The sequence below is a fragment of the Empidonax traillii genome, unplaced genomic scaffold (genome assembly GCF_003031625.1).
Source record: "Empidonax traillii isolate 1590-97213 ecotype Southwest subspecies unplaced genomic scaffold, ASM303162v1 scaffold167:size2001844, whole genome shotgun sequence".
NCBI classification, from domain to species: Eukaryota; Metazoa; Chordata; class Aves; order Passeriformes; family Tyrannidae; genus Empidonax; species Empidonax traillii.
In genome coordinates, this window is record NW_020955360.1 from 1,141,516 (window position 1) to 1,163,853 (window position 22,338).

The window sequence follows — 22,338 nt, forward strand, 5'->3', positions numbered from 1 at the left end:
TCTGGCTACTATGTTATGTTCTACAGTTCTGCTCTGTGAAACTGCTTCTTAGAAATCAGGTCTTTATTCAACACATTTTCTTGCAGAGACAGCTGTTTGTCTTAAAGATACTACTTAGAAGAAAATGTGTCAAACAGCTAGTGGAGAAAGCAGATTTCTTTTTCAGGATAGTCTCACGGGCAGGGTTAACTGAGGCAGGGAACTATAGGACCACTTTCCTCTCTATGTTTATTTAAGAACACTAATCTGAAGAGAGACTCTAAATCCTATTGAATACAGTTGGCTTAAACCTGTGCAGCAGCTGTATTACCAAAGAGAAAAAAACCCCTAGCTTTACTTGCCATTGTTTGGATGTTGAAGATGTAATTAAAATAGTTTATGTAAAGAGGACCACTGGGAAATTGGAAATGTTTTCTCAAATGTTTTCTCTGGCTCTCACAGAGACTGAAAATTTTGTCCCTGTTTTTGTGAGTTAGATTATTTGGAGTCACCTCTGAAAAAGGAAACTTAGCTCCTCCTCACTTGATTATTATGCAAACACAGTAAGATTTATCTAAAAGTGTTAGAAATAAATATCAAGTGTTGGATCAGAATATAGAACCAACAACAGTTAAGGAGGCATGATCTGATACTGAGTATGGTTTTCACAGAATATTCTGAGTTAGAAGGGGCCCACAAGGATCATTGAGTCCAACTCTTAAGTGAATGGTCCATATGGGGATTAAACCCACAGTCTTGGTGTTATCAGCACCATGCTCTAACCAACTGAGCTCATCTTCACATATAAGGGAAATCTTTAGAATCCTGCAAAAAAAGCACCAGGTTCAACTAATGTTTTTTTTCTTTTTCCTCTCCCCACACATCAAAACCAGTGGAAATTTCAGATTCTGTTCCATCGACCCCACTGACAAAAGAGGTGGCCAAGAGATTCTCTACGCCTGATGCTAACCCTGTGTCAACAGAACCAGCCTGGCTTGCATTAGCCAAGAGGAAAGCAAAAGCCTGGAGTGACTGTCCACAGATCATCAAGTAAACTGTACAACTACATCTCTATTGCTGACTATTGATTGCTTTCTTTTATTTATTCTGCATTTTACACATGACAAAATTGAAAATGCATGTATGGAAGGACTGAAAACTGAACTGATTACCATTTTGCTCCAGCTCACTGTTAAACCTACTCAAGTCATATATTCCATTGCTTTGACAAATAGCTAAATGAGGTCATGGCGAAAATTTCACAGCCAGACTCTCAAGAACTTAAGAATGCTCAGATACTGGATATAAATTTTAGCGAGCATCATAAGGGCCAGAACTTCAGTTCAGATGCTTCTTAAATTCTGTGGGTACTCGGTTCTGGAATTTTAGATCTCTGTACTTTAATCGAGATCTCAGATTTTTTTTTCAGCAGTCTGTTGTTAAAATTAAGGCAAGATGCATGTTCCCTTCTTTTATTCATAATTAAAAAAAAAAAAATGTTAAACTGTATGAACTGTCAGTTTTGCCTGCTATTTGAAAGCTTTTTCCCTAATGAAGAATTTCGGGATCTACCGTTCCACATGCAAATAATAAGGAGAAAGATGGTACCATCCAAATGCTGAGGTAATTTCTTCCATCGTAGTATTAATACACTACATCTATATTCCCTCATTCCTAGGAAGAAAACTATTAATCCTACTTTAAAAACCCCACAGTTATTTAAACGAATACCATTAAGTTTTCAGAAAGAAGCCAGGAAGTCAGTGTTTCTTTTAGTCATTTAAATGCATCACTGTTTGTGCTTGGCCATATTTAAGATGCATAGAGACAGTGATTGCAGATTACAACTTTAAATCAATTGAATGACTGTAATTAAACTGTTCCTGTGCAAATGTAGTTGTAGAATTTGTCTCAGTTAAGTTCCCACAGGAGTAAGACTGGCAGAACTGAAGTTAACCGAGAACTGAAAGCTAAGTCAGTGAGAGTCTCAGGAGTTTTAACTCGGCATTCTTCCCGATTTTACTCCACATGAAACTTCAGGTAGTTCAGATAACTTCCTGTACTTTGACCAATACAGCCAGATCACTTTAGAAAAGGTTACTTACCTCATCTCAGGTATCTGCCATGGCAATTGAACACTTTATTACTTCACCTGACTAAAATAAAAATGTTCACTCTTTCTCTCTTACAAAAAAGGATAAAGTCCATGATGTAATAAAAATGTCGCTATCCTCAACATCCCATCAAAATAGCTAGGTCTGCATTTTTAAAAGTCACCCCATTAAATAGGTCACTTCAGTTGGTTTTACAAGGAAGACTTTAAAAAAATCTGAATGTCTCCTTATAACCATAAGGCTCAAAGGTTCCTTTGAGATAACATCATAAAAGGAGACATTTTCATAAAAAGAACACACATCATTATAGAATGATACCACATATGCTTCATGGAAGTGTTTTAGCCAAACTGCTGTATGCAGCACGAGGAGTAGCACTTTATGCAGAAAACAGAATGAAACCTGTTGTATCCTCCTGTTCCCAGAATCAAACAGCAAGTCATTGTCGAGTAAAGCCTTTCCCACCAAACAGCAGCTCAGTATCATGGTTTACAATAGCACAAACACAGTGGATGTGTTAGATGGAGTAGATATGCAGCAGCAAGATGGGCTTTCTTGGTCCAAAGCCATCAGTTTTGCTCAGTTTCATATTTAAAACGGAATCTCTAAAGTAACTTTTTACTGTTTGTTAATATAAGTAATTACTATGTTTTAAACAGAAAGGGGGCAATGCTGCTCTCAAATGCTTAGGGGGAAAAAAAACTTAATGCCTTCAACATCTGAAGAAAGAATTGGCCCCATAATTCTTTTTGCTTTGCTAGCACCAGGAATTAGTGCATTGCAAGTTAAGTTTTTTTTCCAAGTTGGTTTGCCTGCAGTATCTATTTGTAATCTAAACTGCCTGAAATCCATCTTTACAATTATTCCTTGGGAGGGGGAGCCAGGTAGACATACAGAGAAGGCGAAGTAAATCAGGATTAAAAATACTCTGAAAAGCATAGCAAAGTTAGGTGCTATTGTGCATGACATAAGGATGCAATTTTCCAATACAATCCATTTACAGCACATAGAATAAGCTTTCCTTATGGATGTTCTTAAGCTGAAGCTTCAAAGCAGAGAGTTTTTTCAACCATAAAGGTATCTAGTGTAACAATGGAAACTGTTATGTGCAGTACTCGATGGAAACATTTCTAAAGTGTACATGTGCAACAGTGACATTTCATGTTAAATTAACAAAAATTTGCACTAAATACCAACGAAGTGAAGTGTTACTTTGCTTTAGCTTTGTTGCAACCATTTCTGATAAAGTATTGGAAAACTGTAAAAATAAATGCAAAACATTACTACCCAGTTTAAAACAGCAAAAATATTTTAAGAACTGAACAAGCCACTATGTAGTATATTGTCTCAAATTTTTGTAACTTATACAAACACAAAACACCATTTCTTCCGACAAGGTTATATATGATTAACCTCTATGTTCATATAGTAATGTACAAAAACTATAAGATGTATAATTGTGGGGTATTTGTTGTGTACTTTTTTAATTTTTCAAATGTTTTAAAGTGCAATTGTTTATTATACTAATGTCATTTTAATTCTTATTAAACTATAACCCAGTCAAAATTATCTAATCGATATATGTACTCTGTGTCTCCTTTTGCTAATCATGTTCAGATTTGCTTTACAAATAGAACTTTTTACAGTGCTACACATCTTGCTTATGCATTTCTGCTAATAATAAAATGGAGGAACCAAATGTCATAAAGCAATATAGGACTCAAAGTAGATGGATGGCTCATCAGAGAGAATAACATCATAGTTTCTCTTATACTTCTTTTGGAAGACTCATAATCAGAAATGCTTTCAGGGAAGCATACTTTTGTCACTGCAAATATTTGATTTGCATTAGTAAGGCCACTGGTACGTACTTTAAAGATGTTAAAGACAACCAAACCCAATTTACACAACGATTTATTAAAGTTCTTGTAAAAACACTGCATTCATTGAAATCACTTAAAAATTATTTGACAATGGTTGATTTGAGCAGCACACACTTCATCTTGGAACTCATACTGTACCTGTCACTGAAATTTAATAAATATATACAGTATATTCTCCATTTCAGAATACAGGAAGTAACTCCTACTAACTTTGACGGAGTTACGTATACGCCAGAATGAACTGAAGTCATGGAGGGCCTAGGTCCTTTACAAAAGAACTATACAGTTTGTACAAACTCGAGTAAACAGGTCACTCCTACCAGGTATATGCAATGCAGGCTACGTCTTCAAAAATCAAGTTAAAAGTTAGATTCAAAAAAGGACTTGGATTACCTTGCCTTGGCACAGAAACCTTGCTAGGCTAGACAAACACTAGCCTGATAAATGAAAGAGGCTAGGCTGGACTCAGAGAAAGCAACAGATTCCTCCACCAGAGACAAGCACGCTGTTTCAAGCTGCGGAGTATGGCATCTTACTGCAGATTCTCCCCTCCCTGGGAAGGTGCTGAGCAGCCATCCTCCTTCCATCAGCACAGCCTACTCTGGACATTGCCTGATGCAAAATGCTACCTGATAAGCCTGCAAGGGGCAGCTCTTCCCTGCAGCAAAATAAGCAGAGGTAGAGGGCACATGTAAGTTCTTAGTTTACAAATGTAAACAATAAAAATAAAGCAGCCTAACAACTTAACTGTTATTTTTTTCCTGTTATATACAGATCTAGGCAATAAACATAATCATTTCTACAGCCAACAACAAGTTTTGTTCCCCATACTACAGGGGAAGAGAAAACCTCTCCTGGAAGCTTATCTACTCCTTGTGCTGTTCCAGTCTTGGCATTCAGGATCCACACTTTGCCATCTGTAGATACTGCTGCCAAAAGAATTTTGTTACTTAAGTCATCACTTTGGAAAATGAACGGTGTTCCATACACACTTGAAGTGGCTTCAAATTTCCACAGTAAATTACCCTCCATGTTACAGCAGTAGATAAAGCAATCATGGGAGCCAAAAAATATTTCTTGCTTAGTTAAACTTGAGAGGCATGGAGATGAAAACACTGGCCCATTAGTGGAAAACTGCCAAACCTACAGAAAGAACATAACCACCCATTATCAAAGGTTTTTCATATTATCAGTTTGACAGCAACTATAATTTTTTAATAGACTACTTGTAGTCTAGGAGAGCATTTTATTTCAAAGACATACTAGATTTCAGTGAAGGCTGCTAAATCCTTGTCAAATTACAAGTTAAGTTTTTACACACAGAGTAAGCAATAGAAGTCTCATAAAATAGATGTGGAAGATGGAAAAGTTACTACCTTATGTGAAGCTCACATAAAGATGGTCACTTTGGGAAAAGGATATTTTTGGGTGGTTGTACCATAATTAGTAATGAACTTAAAGAATCCTGTTAATATGCCATTCTTTGCCAGAAAGGCAGATATTTCTTTTGTAATATAGAATTCCTTTGCTCATGCTAATGGTGTGCAGATCCCTCCCCAGGAGAGTATCAGTTCTGCAACACTGCTGCAAGCAGACAGAGAGCAGGGCATGGGCTAACTTATACTTTATAACCAGAAAAGGCTTAGGAATCGCCATGCCTACTGCATGTCAGGCCAACAAACAAAACTGGTGTCAGTTGTCTTAACACCAGATACAAATTACATTCATCTCTGCGGAACTAAAAAAATACTCTAATTTAATTCAATGTGAAGGCTGACGCATATTTTGCCAGAATTATGATTTGGTAATTTTTTGATAAATGCATGAACATTCTAAGAAACATTTGCTTCTGAATAAGCACCATCTTACCAAAGAGGTGGCTTAAACATGCTTGAAAAATCCCAAATGAAACCATTTCATTTGCTGACACTACACTTGACAATTTACTCTGGGTATAAGTTCTGAACTAAAAATTCTCTTACTGCATCAGGCAACTTGAGAGTTTGTAGTTTTGCCATGAACAGCATAGATTACCTTAGGCAAACTTTTTCCTACTTTCTCCCCTCTTTAACAATAGACACTTCTATTTATTTCACAAAAAGGTATATGCCAATCATTAAACGTCAGAAAACAGTATTAATAAAGCGTCTTATTCAGGGTTTTGCATGAACATAAAAAAAGCAACGCGACTTTTACCTTTTCTCCAGAATGAGTGTAACAATATAAGTTTCCATCCACACACCCAACACAGACGTAGTTCTCATTGCAGTGAGGAGAGGAGAAGAGTGGTTTTCCCAGGAGGCTTTTCCAAAGCTTGCTCCCTGTCACCTGTAAGTGACAGCATGGAATATCTGATGCTTAACACAACTCTATGAAGTACCACAAAACAACCCTTCCATCACAGCCTGACACGGCCCTTATGAAGTGTGGGGAAAAAAATACACAAAACCTCAAACTAAAACAACAACAACCCCCCAAACAAACCCACAAAACCAACAAACAAAAAAAAATCAAAGAGAAGCAGGCTTCTCCCATCCAGAATACAGACCAGAAGCAAAACTACTCTTCAAATCTTACTCTAACAAAATGTTTACTGCTTTACATAGGATACTCAATACCCATTTTTGCCCTATTTTTCCTCCCCCAAGGCAAAGTAATGATGATAACAGTGCAGTAGTAGTAGTTCTAATAAATGTCAAATTAATTTTTTTATTCCATTCCCAGTTCCTCTGTATGTGACACAGACCAATGAAGCAAAGTATATCTAATAGTCATACTGATACTGTAGGAAATTCCACAACCCCCAGACTATGATTGTCACAATATGCTCCTAATGGACCCTGCAAATTCCTCAGGAATTATGATTATTTATAAAAATCGGAATGTGCAGGCTCATTTGTAGCTGGGTTTCTCAACTACCTGTTACTCTGGATTACAGTATAAAAAAACCCCATTTTTTTCTTAAGCACAGTCCACTAGGGATGCAAAACCACATTCTGGTTTTCTAATACTACATTGATTATTACTGAGGACATTTGTAGTGGGTGGGAGGTGAAGGTGCTTAGTTGGTTGTGTGATACAAAAATGTTAACAGCTGCTTCAAGTCATTGTTTCTTTTATCAGGCAGGACCAGCTGTAAGCAAACAATGCCTCAGAAAACCATGAAATTGCTCCACATCTATCAAGAATGCCATTTTCCCAGTGCAAAGACTAGAACTGCAGTCTGAGATTAAGGGGACAGCTCTTTAGATGACTATGGAAGGGAGACAGCAAAATGAATGAAGGGGCTTCTTTCTGGATTCTATTCTGATACCTGCGTGGTTTTTTTCCAATCCTTCTGTCAAAGAAAAGGCATGGGGGAACTAAATCTACAGACATGCTCTCACTCACTAGTCAACCTCATAAAGCAGTATATGGGAATGAGAAGACACTGATTGCAACTTTGGTCTACAGTGAGCATGTGAATTCAAGCAAGTCATTTCACTTCTCTTTGTCACCAGATAGCTTTCTGAAATATGGAAATTATTATGGTAACCCTCTGTATAATTACAAGGCTCCCAAGTGAGAAATATTTTATGGTAACATATGGTCATCTTTCATCAGAAAAGCGATTCTAACTTCAGATACATGTTTTAGTTTCATTTGAATTTGAGATTGGCCTCGAAGACAAGTAAGAAAAGGTACATACTGGATTAACAGCCAATAGTAGTCCTCCTAAAGTAGCAACATAGAGATGATGTGGAAAAGAACTTAGACAAGGAGATGAAAACACAGCCCCACCTTCGCAGTGTGACTTCCATATACATGCCTTTTTCTGTAAGCACAAGAAAACACATTAATAAACAATTTTCAATTGGAGCTAGAGCTCATCACGTTTACAAAGACCCTTGCATGTCAAACCTTATCAAACACTATGTTTAACTCAGCAGACACTAGTTAAGAAGTGAAAATACAACCTACGTGCTATGAGAGCAACACATATGCTGTTGGCTACTTTCTCTTCCAGTAAATAAAAGAAATTCACATAATGAAAAGGCAGAATCTGCCCCTTTTATTTTCCATCTCCCTTTATTTACCCATTTAGAATGTAAGATTCTTTCCCCAGCCATAAAGCCATAGATAGTTCTATTTCTAGGCAGGTACCCTATTCTGAAACACCCATGGAGAATTTAATAACTAAGAAAGTTAAGATGTGGTTCCATCCAGGACTAGTAACACAAGAACCACAGTTGAGAACACCACTTAAACTATCTGCTGCCACATAATCCTAATCCCACTTCAAGCAGGCCTATTTCAGAAGTGTGATTGTGGACTCCTAAGAATACTAACACCAGTGGAGCTTCCTCTGGTGTACTACAAATAGGGTTTAAGTTGGATATTTGTTCTTCTATAGTCAGTGTTCTTACATAAATATCCAAAGCATATACATGTTGGTCATGTGATCCGATGTAGACCAGTCCACTGGAAGGGTCTACAACTGCAGAGCTTTTCACAGTGTCTTCTGTGACAAAAGTCCACTGTATTTCTCCATCACTGCTTTGAAGTACATACACTAAGCCATCATAACAACCTAAATAAATAAAACATGACAGAGGAAAAAATGACAGTGAAATAAAACATGACAGAGGAAAAAAGAATAATTATTATTTGCATTTATGGTGTGATATATGCTGCTAGGTGCATCACTGCTGGAAAGAAATAAGATTATTCATGATGTAGAGTTTCAAAACATTTTCCAAAGCTTCTCCCGCTGTTTTAGCTCAAAGTCTTTCCTGATAGTTAATAACTTCAAAGTTGATTGTTTTGTGTGTTCCTTCTAGGTTACATTTAGAATATACTTATTTCACTGCCTTTCTATCAGACTTTACAGTAATAATATTAAAAGATGTGGAAAGTTGCTGAAAAGGGAGACTATGAATGTTTTTCTAATTACCTCTTTCTCTAGTTTTCCTTTCTGAAAACCAAGGTATTGAAAGAATATAGTCAGTATGTTTTCTAATGCAAACTGAACTGTTATTCTAAAAACTCCTTCATTTGTTATATCGGAATTAAGAGAAATCAAAATACAAGCAAAAAGATGGTAACGTTATCTTTGCATAAAAAAATGCACTACCTGGACATCTATGCTAGCCAGTGATGTGTATGCATTAGTTAAAAAGTTGACACTAAGATAAATAATATCAACTCCACTGACAATGGATATGATAAAGCAAAATAAAAATTATCCAAATATATTCTTCACATTTTCCAAAAAGAAGAGTCACATAATTAAACTCTGAAAAATAATATGAAGTACCATGTACTAATTTCTACTTCTATTGATTTTTAAAGACATTTTGAGACTGTATGACCTCTCCATACTGTAAAAAAAACCCAACTCATTAAGGTCACACTTTACTCAACCACTAAAAAAACCGCCATACCCATTGATTAGTCTTCATTAATAAACTGGCATAGAATAAGCCACAAGTGTTTATATTAGATAAGCTCCATCACTGGTTATCATGAAAGTTAAATTACTTCTTCCTCCTGTTTTTTGTTTTACAGTAAATTAGTTTTGAGGTAGATGTGGGTGTTTATGGAGGACATTCACAGGCAAGAAATACGATTGTCATTCATCTCATATTTAGAAGAAAAATAATTTTAAATGAAAGCTGAAACAAAAGACATACCAACAACAATGAAATTTCCGCACTTGGATACACAGGCAGAAGATTCAATACGGTCTCCAAGGGTCTTCTCCCACATTATTTTTCCCAAATCTAGATCAATGGCCTGCATTGCGTGAGAGTGAGAGCCCACATACACACATGCAGATACTTCTTCCTTAGATGGTATTATAACCAGTGGTGAGGCATCAACACACTTCCTTGTATTTGACTTCCACCTTACGGACAATGCCAACTCTGCCATTGTTGCTTGACTACATTCTGCATGGATTTGCTGTACAGAGGAACAGTCGTTCTTATTTGCCTTGTTTGCAACTGTTAAAATTCTTTCTCCCATTTCATACCCTTCTGTGCGGCTTTTCATTATACTTGGAGCCTCGGAATGCAGAAAGGATGGCTGCTGTAGCACGTCCACTCCCACCTGTACCGTATTTTTGGGTTGCATATAAGCCTTGGTGAAATTCGCAGGGAAAAAATGATTTCCTCTGCTTAGTGCAATAAATGGAATTAATCCTGAAGTAACCTCAGGAGCTATTTCAGATGTCAGTTTAATATTTTTTCCACGGAATTCCTCTCCACTGTTCTGACTTAATTTTCTTTTCACAACATTTTCAGGATTCATTAATTGGTCTTCATCTGTAATGAGCATTTTAAGAATATGTCTGTAAACCTCTTCAATCGAGCGGCTGAGAATAACTTCAAGAAGTCCAGGCACAGCTTTGCCTACGAGCATCTCAATTTCACCATAAAATCGTAGAGCCTTTAAGGAGTCTCCACCACTGTACAGAAATACTGCATCTTTGGAAATTTCAGTGGAATCACCCAGAAGACCGAGGACAGACTAGAGAAAAGAAGAAGGAAAGAGGTACCAGTCCATGGGTGTTACACCGTGTCGCATACATAAAAACTCAGTTTGGGTAGAATCAACCTGAACAGCTACAAATCCTGCTAAAAATCAACACCTGAGTAAATTCACTACTCCGCAAAAAATATCATGTGAAACATGTTAATGCTAACAGAGGTAGTGATGGAACAAGAGTTGGGGAGGAAAGGAGAAACTAGTTCTGCACTGCAAAATGTTTTGCTCAATTCCACTTTTGCAGTCTATGGAATTAAAGCAACTTGTGCTCTATATTGATTGGCTGTTTTAAATCTCAGTACCATTTATTAATGACAGTTTGGTAGATAAAACCTAGATGCATTTTGATAAAATTGGTTTAAGTGGGCTATATTATTAATAAAACTTATATAAACTGTTCTCTTTTACTTCTGAATTATTTAAGTAACCTACTTACCTACCTACTTTTCAAGTTATAACCCCTTCAAAAGATGAAGGATTTTGGATGTGACACTCTTATTACAACAAACAGCAATCCCTGTGTCTCCTCTGACTGCACTCCCTGCTTGTTAAGACTGGGTGCGAAGTCCAAATCCTCTGGTTTTGGAAATTGCCTTTTGCTGTCCATAATGGGCCTAGGGCACATCCCATCCCTCTAAGTTACCATTTGTATTGCCATCAATACAGTAAGTATCAGCACACATAAATAATTTCACTACATTTACTTGTTCAAGTCCCAGCCACAGCTAATCCCACTTCCAGGTGAAACTTGGAAGTCCACCTTTGAAAAAAAAGGAGTACTGTTTGACATCACATTTCAATACCTTGAAAAACAAGTCTTTAGCACAGAAGTTTAGAAATCATACAGACCAAGAGACAACTGTGCAACTGTGCCATCTATTTAAGAGAAGAATTCTTCAATGCATAATTATCTTGAGAAATAAGAAACTACTAACACAGTAGCTGTTTTGTACAAAGTTTCCATGTCCCAGTTCCTTCTTTCCTTTAGTGGTACCTTCTTTGTTAGGTGAAGCAATATTGAAAAAGCTACTGACTCGTTATATCCTTCCCATGCTAATTGCTTATACCTCAAAGCCCACAGTTTTATCTGACAGAAAAATATAAACGATTCCCTCTCGGCCACTGCAGAGCGACTATATTTAAGTATTAACTGAACAGAAAGAGCTGTACTGCTTAAATCTGGTTGCATTAGTCATACTTCTTAGAACTGTTTAATTCCTGACACATGTATAATGATCCACTTGCAAAGATAAAAAGGCAGCTCAAAATACTACCTTCCATAAATACTGCAATCTTTCCCACAATTCCTCTGCGTCACTCAGCTTACTGTCACGCCTTCTGGAGTTTAGGTGGTTCTGGTAAATCTTGTTCAGTTCAGATATATCAACTTTGCCTTTGTAGAAAATAAAGTACGATTTTTTTTTCATTGCTCTTTTAGCATTTACACTTCCAAAACTTGCTCTGCCCAAAGAGTCACTTTATTCTTGTATATATTTCCTTATTCATAGTCAACTCCATGAATATCTTTTTACCCAGTTGATCAACGACATGAAACCCAGTCAGGTTTTGGAAAATTTACTCTAGCCTCCCACATAATCCCATCTTCAAGGTCTGATTTTTCCCCAGCTGAAGTCAGGGTTCTGTTGCAGACTGCAACAGGAATGACTGAGAAAAGAAATGTGCAGTGTTAAAACTAAACTTATTTTTCCACTACTGTTTGACTCTCAAATGAAACATTATCAAGAAAACATAGCATATGGACATGATTTCCTGCTAGGATTTAGTTATCCTATGTAGATATTTCAAAAGCGTAATTCAGGTACTGAATTTTGGTCAATTAAAAAAATATTAAAAAAGCAATAGATATCATTAAAATAAGTGTCAAAGGTACTTAATAAATTCATTTACCATGTGATGTTAAAGGCAAAGCTTTAATAACTACAATCTCATCAGGGACTGCATAAGCTGGTAGATGCTTCTGGAGTTCTTTAAGTGTTTCTTTCTCTTCCAAATCATCTTTGGGTAAAACAAACAGGATAAGTTTTTCTTGCTGATACCAGGTCACTGCACAAGCTTCTACCTGGCAAAGATCTTCAGTAGCCTGTAATTAAAAGATATTACTCTTGCTTTGAAATGTTGTTCATTGAAAGAGTAAAAGGAGCAAAAAACACAATGAAAAAAAAGCACACCTTTAAAAATCATACTTTTCTCACATTCCTACAGAACATCCCATGAAATCATCTTGTAGCTGAAGTTCGTACTTCTTCACATAAAAATGTCCTCAGAGATATATGTATTATTTGCCAAAACACCATGAACGAGAAATAATCCAAGAGTCTGAACTCAATCTGGTAGAACAATCACTATACAAGCATTGCAGCGCAACGCTCACTACTTTTCAAGTGCTTATGCAGTTTTCAATAAAATAGATTCCCGAGAACTCAGAACAAACTCCTCCCTAAATTATTTGATTAGATTTTTGATAATACCCTGCAAATTCCTTTTAGATTCCTAAAAGTCAGGTGAAAATAAATAAATACCCATTTCTGATGATAACAATGTGTTCCTTAAATACCTGTCTTTTTCTACTGTCATACTCTACTCACTGGATGCAAGCACTTACCTGCTGCAAACATTCAGTATTAAAACGTTTGCCGTGACGTTTAATCTGATTGTCTTTCCGACCCACGAAGAACAAGTTCCCATTCTGCACTCTTACAAAATCTCCTGTTTCTCTCATTGTACCCAGCGGTACGGTTATTTCATCATCAAGGAAGCAGACTCGTTCTTCACCACCTACACAAGAAAAGATTGTGGTCTTATACATTAGATGGCTTACTGTAAATGAAAGTTATAAAAAGTGTTTTATCAAATTTTCCTGAATTCTAACAAGCACTATAAAAGCACCATATAAGAAATATTGTAAGATTATCATCAATGCCTAAATTTCTACAATGTACAAATTTGGCTACGCAGTTAATTCAATTAATTACATAGAAATTTTTTCAGCTGATAATTTCAAAATGCAAGCACGAAAAAAAAAAAGACAATATAATGAAGGCACAGTCTGCAGATAAAATCATTCCAAAAACCTAAAATACCATCAGAAAGTTCCCAACACAATCAAAACTTAAAATGATATATTAATCTGCATATCAGTGGCAAACACCAAGTAAAATAATCATTATTAAAACTTAATCAATTAAGAATAGAATCTCAGAAGAATTAGAAATATAAACCAACCTATAAATATTTGTCCCTCGCCTTCAAGAACTGCAGATCCACTGGTATCTCTGACCTCAACTTTTGTTCCAAGAAGCGGTGATCCCAAAGGTATAGGAAAATCTGTTCTAAATATATTAAAGAGAGAAACAGTAAAAATCTCTCCCTTCTGAACACAAAATAATTGTTCTAGAAATGAGTTAGCATACAATCTTTTAAAAGATTGTTATTAAAGTAGATGCTTGGGATTCTTTCTACAAAAGTTTCTTCTTTAAAAATGTATCAATTTATTAAAAATTCAAATCCTCATCAAATGTGCATGCATTTCATTATCATATGCCAAAAAAAGCCTGCAGTGGGACAGAAAATAAGGCCTGAATGGACCCTGAAACACCCTGAGAGAACTCCAAGAGCTTCAGCTAGTTTTTAAGTCTCCCAGGTCGAAATTTCCACCAAAATAACCAATATAAGCATGTGTAACTGCTTTCTAACTCAGTCTTTCCCTGTCTTACCTACTTTGCTTTACTCTATTTTACTACTGATGTTCTGGTAATAAGTATAGTTGACTCCTTCAGAAATACAAGAAATTGTAATTTCACTGTCGTTTATCTATTACAGACTTCTGTTGAACTGAAGACTGATTCCTTCCCTTCGTTTTCCAGCCTCTTCCTGCCCTTTCGGGACCTCATATATTGAATATAGATGCTGTTTCTGAGTGGAAGTATAGAATAATTTATTTTCTTTGGTAAAGCAAAACTTAAAAAGTAAAGTAACTTTAACTTCTACATGGATTCCAGTTTAATTTCTGTCTTAAAGTATTATATATTTTATATTTGAATTCAGAGAAATCAGAATGAAAATTAGTTTTACATGAGAATTTAATAACACTTTGTGATCATCCACCATTTTCAGTCTTCAAGGCTTTAAGCACGATGTTAATATATCATGTCATTTGTCTGAAACATCCCATTTTCTACCAGTATAAACACACATGAGGACTCAGTAGCTTTGGTAACACGAGACTGAGATTCTATTTCTGTGATTTTCATCATTCACATGCCAAGCCATGAAAACGGTGAATTTTCCTACCTAAAATCAGCACGAAAAACCTCTTCAGGAATCTTGTAGCAAGTGGCCCAGCTTGACACTTCAGTAATACCATAGAGATTAAAGATACTTGTTTTGTTCTCCTCATGCTTCCAACTTTTCAAGAGATTCAGTACAGGAAATGCTTCACCCCCAAGGGCTAAGACACGAAGTGAAGTATTTGCAGACAACACTGTTGATTTATTAATGTGAGCTCCAAACCTTCTGAGAAGTGTTGGTGTTGCCTGAATAATATATATTACAAAAGGGAAAAAAAAACCAAAAACCGAAGAGAAAGACTTGATACATTTTTTCAGTATATGTGTACATCTCTTCCTGTTTTATCATAATCACTTCACAGCTGTATTGTGGATGTACTTTAAAACATTTACATATAGTAGATGGCATCAACCACCTGATACCATATACATCACATTGGTGTTTTGTTTCTTATGTGAAGCCTTTCATTAATACTATCAGCACCAATCAGTGTTCTTCTGCGGAGTTTCTTGTTTATCAGAATGTTACAGCAAAAATATTATCTATACATCTGATTCACCTGCATACAGAACACCTTTACATAACACTAAAAATACCTAGGATGTCAGATTCTAGGTTGTCCTTGATTTGTGTAAATATAACAGTTTACAAGGATTAGTTCTTCTGAAAGCTTTCACATCACATTCTAAAATAAGCAGGAGAAAAAGAGATAAAAACAAATACCAAACCCCTCAAACCCAAACCACTTTCCTTAAGCAACTACTTCTATGAAACTTTTTTGGTGATGTAGAGTCCTTTCACTGAAACACAATAAATCACGTTATCAGACACATTTCACTCTTATTCCTGCCTACTTTTCTATTAAGAGGACTAGAAAATGAATGAAATTATTTCTTACCAGGTTCCTTTCTTCTAGTAATAGATGAAGACCATTTCTTTTCAACTGATAATTTTAACTTTAGTGAATAATAGCAATGAAAAAAAAAAGGGAAAAAATTTATACTCTTCCCTCCCTCATAATCACGTTTTAGATCTCTTGAGTCTGCTCAAAAAAGTCAAGGGGTGGAGGTAATGTCTTTCTATAATTTAAGAAACATCATAAAATTATTCATCAACAGTTAAGCTACAAGGAAAACATTTCTGTCATTAATTCAGATGAGAAGCCCTTCCTTCACTAATTAGGACAATGATCAAAAAACCCCACAAAGTCACACTTTTCTGAGAAAAACATCTAAATACCTTCATTCACCAAATGTTGCCTTTCTCTATTATTACTCAATGTGATTAAAAAATAGATCTTTAGAAGTCTTAACAGACACATTTAAAAAATCTTGCTAAATAGAGAGCAATATCTCAGATTTTTTTCCTAAAAGCAAGTGAGCCAAACTGACCATGAAACTTGTATACGACAGGAAATTCTACACCACTGCAATTTATAGCAATCCTGACAAATAAAAATAAGAGCAGAGAATAATTACAACAGATTTTTAATTAGTTGATTTTTTTTCTGGTATGGAAGCTTCAGTTAGCCATTTCACTAATCCTAAATTTATACCCTACAATCTCAACTAGTACCATTCTTTCAAAAGAAAAGGAAATGGAACAGGGTCTGGAACATAAATCCTACAAGGAGCAGCTGAGGGAGCTGGGGTTGTTTAGCCTGGAGAAGAGGAGCCTTAGAGGGGACCTTATCACTCTTAGAACTGCCTGAAAGGAGGCTGTAGCCAGGCGGGGGTTGGTCTCTTCTGCCAGGCAACTAGTGACAGGATGAGAGTAACAGGACAGGACTACAGGGCATGGGCAAGGCTTATTTAGCTGGATGCTTCAAGTAAACTCTGCAAACTTTAAAACTATTAAAATTGAAATCATATAGGATATGAGATATTGTAAGACATAAGAGACACAGGAAGACTCACATAAACAGGTTAAGTGGAAAAAAATGTGATGCTGTGAAATCAATTATTCTCTTGCTTTCATTATGGTAAAACCAACAGACATTTTATCACCCTATATATATATATATATATCTATATATATATATATATCTCACTGGTTTAGTTGTACTTTTAGCATGAAGACTACAATTACAATTTAAAGTTGTTTATGAGGAAAGACTCTAAGATCATGTCCACAAAAAAGTGCTAAAAATGTCTATAACAGCTTATTATCAGATTCTTCAGAAAAAAGAGTTCAAATAATATGATTAATTTTTAATAACTAATGGTTTCTTAAAATAATCTTTAGTTCATTGTTTTCTATCACAAAACGTTTGAGGTTTTGATCAAGAGGTAATTTTCTAAACAGCTAACACTCCACAACACAAGGGATAGCTACTTCCTTTGAGGAATCATAGAATCAGATGGGTTGGAAAGGACCTCTGAGATCATCAAGTCCAACCCTTGATCCACTACCACCACTGTTACTAGACTGTGGCAGTAAGTGCCACATCCAGTCTCTTGTTAAATACCTCCAGGGACTGAGAATCCACCACCTCCCTAGGCAGCCCATTCCAATTCCAATTACCCTCTCTGTAAAGAATTTCTTCCTGACATCTAACCTAAACCTCCCCTGGCAGAGCTTGAGACCATGCCCTCTTGTCTTAATGATAGCTGCCTGGGAAAAGAGACCAACCCTGACCTGGCTACAACCTCCCTTCAGAAGAACGCTCCTGTCCTAACAGCAGCATTTAGGCTGATGAAAATGTAGCACGTGTTAGCAAAAGTGCAAAGCAAGACATTGAAGACAGTCATCTCAGGTGTTGCCTACCTGCAACACTGTCACATGGTGGTGGTGAAACAGAGCAGCAGAGAGCTCCGCAGGCATCATCTTAATAGTGTTTGGTACTATGAGAATAGAGGCTCCGCTTGTCAGAGCCACAAACAATTCAACCACAGATGGGTCAAATGTCAGAGGAGACGCCAGGAACAGCACATCTTCCTGTGTGATCTCAAATATGGATCTAAAATAAGAAAGCTAGGAGTTACAAATCTGACACATGCCTTCAGAAACCACTTCCAAACTAGACCAATGAAAGCATGAAAGAAATACATAGTAGCAAAGCTCAGATTTTAAAGGCCGCCCTGAATACGTAGGCGTTTGCAGGCCAGGTAATTTGAGCAAGAGCTCCTGAACTGTAACTATTGATTTAACTAATTGTCATCTACAAAGATATCCACCATGCTACACACCAATACAATTCACTGAGAGGCATATTTAAACTAACAGAAGCGTGTTGAAAAAGAAAAAAAAACAGGAAAAGAAAGAAAAAAGATGGTATTTTCCATAATAATTTTTTTAAAGTATTAAAAGAAGCAGAAAGAAACCTGGGTAGCCTAAAAAGGAATTACGACTAAAAGCCAACAGAACACAGTGAATATAACTATGAACAAGTAATTGATTTCGTTTATCTATTTTAATTCATGTTATCTGTTTCTTGTAAGCCACAAGCCAGAATACTTACAACAAGAGCATATTATTTGAAACACAGCCCTCAGTTAAACAAAATGTTAAGTGATTCTATTTAGAAACAAAATAAAAAATACAAATAAATCTGAAAACATAGGGAAGGAGGAAGAAGTGAAGCTGTGCTAGCAAAAACCCTACCTACATTCCTCTGAAGTATTAAAAGAAAAATAAAAACATTTCCTCAACATCAAATTTGTAAAAGCGTTTGAAAGGAAAAGTGAAAACCACACTTACTTAAGATGCTGAATATTTGGCATTATGCACTTATGAGGCACCCTGACTATTTTGGGGATCCCTGTAGTTCCTGATGTATGCAAGACATATGCTAAAATGTCTTTCCGTCTGACGTCCATGGATCCTCCTTCTGATGTTTTTACTTTGGTTTGATCTGGACAAACGGTATATCCTGGCTGTGAGTTACCCACAGCTTTGAAAGGTTCACATTTACTTTTCATATCATCAACTTGTGAATTTAAATCAGTGTTACTTGAGCTCATTTGGAAGAGAGTTAAACCAATATGTTCTATTGTGGAAGAATCATGGGAAAAATATCCAACATGGGACATCCGGAATTTCTGTAAGAGAAAATACACAACTCAAACAGCAGAACTCAGGACGCACTGTTGTTTTTCTACTGTATGCAATGAAATAGGAGAAAGCATTTCACACAAACAAGCAGTGATTTTTCATGCCTCTACTTTTGGAGGACACATATCAGACAGTTTTAAGCTCATGTGTTTTTATATATAAAATATGAGCAAACACTGACTTTATAAATGTGAAATAAACAATTCTCTAAGCAAGAAAAAGAAAAGGAAAATATACAAAAGAATGCTGCAGAAGACAAATTACTCTGAATTATAACTAAATGGTCCAATCTTGCCTATTCCCTTTGCAATGAGTGAGGGTATAAAATCTGGGAGGAGTTGGACAAAAAGAAACTAAGGTATTAAACGCAGGATTTTTTTTGAACTACTGCAGATTTCCAACTCTTAACTTTGCCATAGGAAGAGACAAGTCTGGAAAAGTCTTCCAGTGCTGGTACCCAAGAAGCCTGCCTCAAAAACAGCGTAATAGAAAAGAAGGTGATTTTTCTGAAGAGGAGAAGCACTTCATACTTCTAATTTTAAAGATGCTCTTTTCTGAATGAGAAAAACTACCTCTTGGCACGAAGAAACAGAAGCATCCCATCCAAACTTATTAAAACAGAATACAATCTGAATATCTGCTCTTTAAGTGCTCTTTACTGCTTCCCATAGAAGCCTGAAAACTTACGTTTATTTTGTCATTCTCAACAAGAATATACTGCAGATTGGTTTTCTTCATGAAGTAAGTGGATAAGGTTGGTGGTGCATCTGGATCAACAGGGGAATAGGCAGCTGGAACCTGAAGGATTCTAAGAAGACACAAATGTTTTAAACTTTTTTTTTTTTTTTTAAGTAAGGCAATCCTCTTCATTTTCACCAACATTTCTTGAACTTTTATAGTTGGTTGGGCTAGAAAATGTAGTCATAACATGACTTTTAAGGATTTTTTTGGTAATAAAGCAGGATGAATAATCAGTGTTGCCTTTTGGTATTTTGCATCGAGGGAAAAAATGAAAGCTAGATGAAAACATTCAATACTATTTCTGGCCAAGTGATGACAAAGGTATCACTGACATCAACAGCACCACATTTTAAAACTTTCTGCTACTGCCTAGGAAGAGAAATCAATACCCTCACGAGGGGAAGTGGAGGGACAGGTATCAATCTCTTCACCCTCGTGACCACTGACAGGACTCGAGGAAATGGCGTGAAGCTGAATTGGGGAAGGTTTAGGCTGAATATCAGGAAAAGGTTTTTCACCCAGAGGGTGGTTGAGCACCAGAACAGGCTCCCCAGGGAAGTGGTCACAGCACCAAGCCTGTCTGAGTTCAGGAAGCATTTGGACAATGCTCTCAGGCACATGGTGTGACTCTTGGGGTGTCCTGCATAGGGCCAGGAGTTGAATTCGATGATCCTGATGAGTACCTTCCAACTCTGCATATTCTATGATTCTATGAAAAATAGGCTTTTCATATATACATATACAACAAGCAGGAACACATTTTAAAAAACAGCAAAAGCCTGCATGCTGAAAACACTGTACCACGAGTCTAAACAGCATAAGAAAATCTGAGCATGTAACTGGAACGTCTTCCCTAAAAACCAAGTGGAGCACCAGCTACTTCTGTGCTCTCATTCCCTGCCCTGTAGCTGCTCACTGCCCACCTCTAGCGGCGCCCTTGGATAACGACAAGCCCTGGAATTCGTTACCACCACAGAAAAAGCCAAGGCGAGTGCACAGCCACTAAAACATGAACGGTCCCCGTAAGTCTTCACATTTCTTCTACTGCTGGCTTCTGTGCTGTACGCACAATTAGTTAGACTTCCTCTCTGTACAAGCAGTTTGTCACTGCAGTAACGCTGAGACCCTGAATGGAGACATGGAAACAGCAGCACTCTGTGTGCTTGAACAGCCACTCGTGTTCTCGAGCACCTAAACCTGCCCTGCATCGTACCTCAGTCAGCTACTCGGCAGTGACAGCTGATTCAAAAAGATTTCAGCGGTGGCTTTTCAAAAGATTGTAATACTGACATCTTTTTCCTTAAAGAATGCTGCACTACTGCGGTATTACTGAGTTTTTGTTGTTACTAAAATCCTAAACAAACTGTAAACTTTGCCTTAATAGAGGTGACCCTTAAAAACCCAACACACACTGCATACGCTCAAACCATTACCCTAAGATCCAAGATGGCAGGTTTATCCCTGGATAGCAGTAAAGGCCTATTTCACATTTGCCTTGCTGGTCACAGTGCTTCTGAAGGAAAGCTGTTAGTTCCCTGGCCAGCTCAACCACTGTGGCGTAGGTGTGGAAAGCTGGAGGTTTCCCAGTGCATTCATCAAACCAAACTGCTGCTCTATCCGAATGCAGGCTGGTTGCCTGAGCCACCAGCTCCTGAAGCGTCATCCCGGCTGCGCAGCTCCAGTCCCTCTGGAAGAATAACAAACCAGAATGCACTGTCACCTCCTCACTTTTAATACTTTAACCAAATTATAAACGCACACAAAACACTACCAAGAAAGAAAGAAAGAAAAAAAAAAAGATTCACGGCAGAGAACACACAGCTCTATCGCATCTTAGACTGCAATGGTGTAAAACTGAATTCTTGACTCATTTGTCATAAGTCTTATCCTAAAGCCCAGGATACAGCAATTCACTAAGGCTTCATCACGGTTACACCTTTATTTTTAAAGCAGGGCACCACTTAATTGGTATCTCCATTAGCAAAGCTTAATTAATTAATAACTCTTTCAGTGGAACAGCGAAACACGAATCCTTCGTCTGCAAACAGAAACCACGACGCGTGGACTGCCCAGGCTCTGCACTTTGCACTGCCCGTCTGCCCCCCGAGCCCCCCCGCCACGCCCGCACGGCTGACCGGACGCTCTGGGCTGTGCTTACGCCGGTCCCTTCCAGGACTTCCTGTTCCCATTCGGGATAGGCCCGGCCCGGCGGCTCCCGTAACTCCGCGGGATCCCACCTGGAGCACTTCCGACACCTCCCGGCCCCGCCCCCGGCCGAGGACGCGCCGCCGATTGGCTGAATCCCGGCAAGGCCGAGCTCTCATTGGCCAGAGGCCGTCGCGCCGTTTGGGCATCCACAAGTACCGCCCGTTCTGCCTGAGTCCCACGCGGGGCGGTGCCATCACTTCCCGAGGGGGATACGGAGGGAGGGAGGGAGGAACAGCGGGCGCGCCAGAACCTGTCCCCCTATCCTCAGCTCCCCGGCGGACACGGGATATGGGCTAAGACAATCACGGGTGGCTGTGGCGAAGGGCAAGATTCCGCCGCCACGCTCACAGTTTCAGTCGTCTCCGCCGGCGTGTGTCCGTACCCCCCCCCCCAGGAGGTGGTACGGGCCTCCCTGACAGCAGTGCCCCGTGGGCGGGGCGGGAATGTTATGGCCGGGCGGGGCCGGGGGTGCAGACCTCGCTCTGCCCTTCGGCCGGGCGGCTCCGGGAGCAGCCCCTGACAGC

At 37.8% G+C, this 22,338-nt stretch overlaps 2 protein-coding genes across 5 annotated transcripts in view; one reads left to right on the top strand and one right to left on the bottom strand.

Annotated features, from left to right (window-relative positions):
* Positions 1-3,667, top strand: part of KIAA1211 (KIAA1211 ortholog) — a 55,018-nt gene extending 51,351 nt beyond the window's left edge. The window contains exon 12 of the mRNA XM_027885541.1: positions 873-3,667. Within this exon, the coding sequence (XP_027741342.1) occupies positions 873-1,033 (161 nt within the window). The 3' untranslated portion in view covers positions 1,034-3,667. The remainder of the gene's footprint in view (positions 1-872) is intronic.
* Positions 2,941-21,722, bottom strand: AASDH (aminoadipate-semialdehyde dehydrogenase). 4 transcript variants are annotated; one of them, XM_027885520.1, is made up of 15 exons: positions 21,595-21,722; positions 21,040-21,295; positions 19,553-19,673; positions 18,512-18,852; positions 17,579-17,771; positions 14,816-15,057; positions 13,748-13,854; positions 13,128-13,300; positions 12,413-12,605; positions 11,779-11,897; positions 9,649-10,486; positions 8,383-8,546; positions 7,665-7,790; positions 6,173-6,304; positions 2,941-5,119 (listed from the first exon to the last, which is right to left on the bottom strand). In XM_027885520.1, the coding sequence occupies exons 2-15, from the start codon at positions 21,267-21,269 to the stop codon at positions 4,727-4,729; spliced, it is 3,372 nt and encodes a 1,123-aa protein (XP_027741321.1). In that variant the 5' UTR covers positions 21,270-21,295; positions 21,595-21,722; the 3' UTR covers positions 2,941-4,726. The 4 variants fall into 4 exon arrangements, 2 of the variants coding, with proteins under 2 accessions (XP_027741321.1, XP_027741323.1); XR_003571414.1 differs by lacking the exons at positions 2,941-5,119; positions 21,595-21,722 and having other exon boundaries at positions 6,194-6,304; positions 8,402-8,546; positions 21,040-21,427; XR_003571415.1 differs by lacking the exons at positions 2,941-5,119; positions 21,595-21,722 and having other exon boundaries at positions 6,233-6,343; positions 8,402-8,546; positions 21,040-21,427.
* Positions 21,723-22,338: the final 616 nt, after the last annotated feature.

Bases quoted from the DNA above. Each gene is read 5' to 3' on its own strand.
- AASDH (XM_027885520.1), bottom strand. From the start codon at position 21,269: ATGACGCTTCAGGAGCTGGTGGCTCAGGCAACCAGCCTGCATTCGGAT. The intron at 15,058-17,578 runs GTAGGCAACACC...TATATTATTCAG, and splicing joins ACCATGTGACAGTGTTGCAG to GCAACACCAACACTTCTCAG. The intron at 6,305-7,664 runs GTATGTACCTTT...TGTCACTTACAG, and splicing joins TACTATTGGCTGTTAATCCA to GTGACAGGGAGCAAGCTTTG.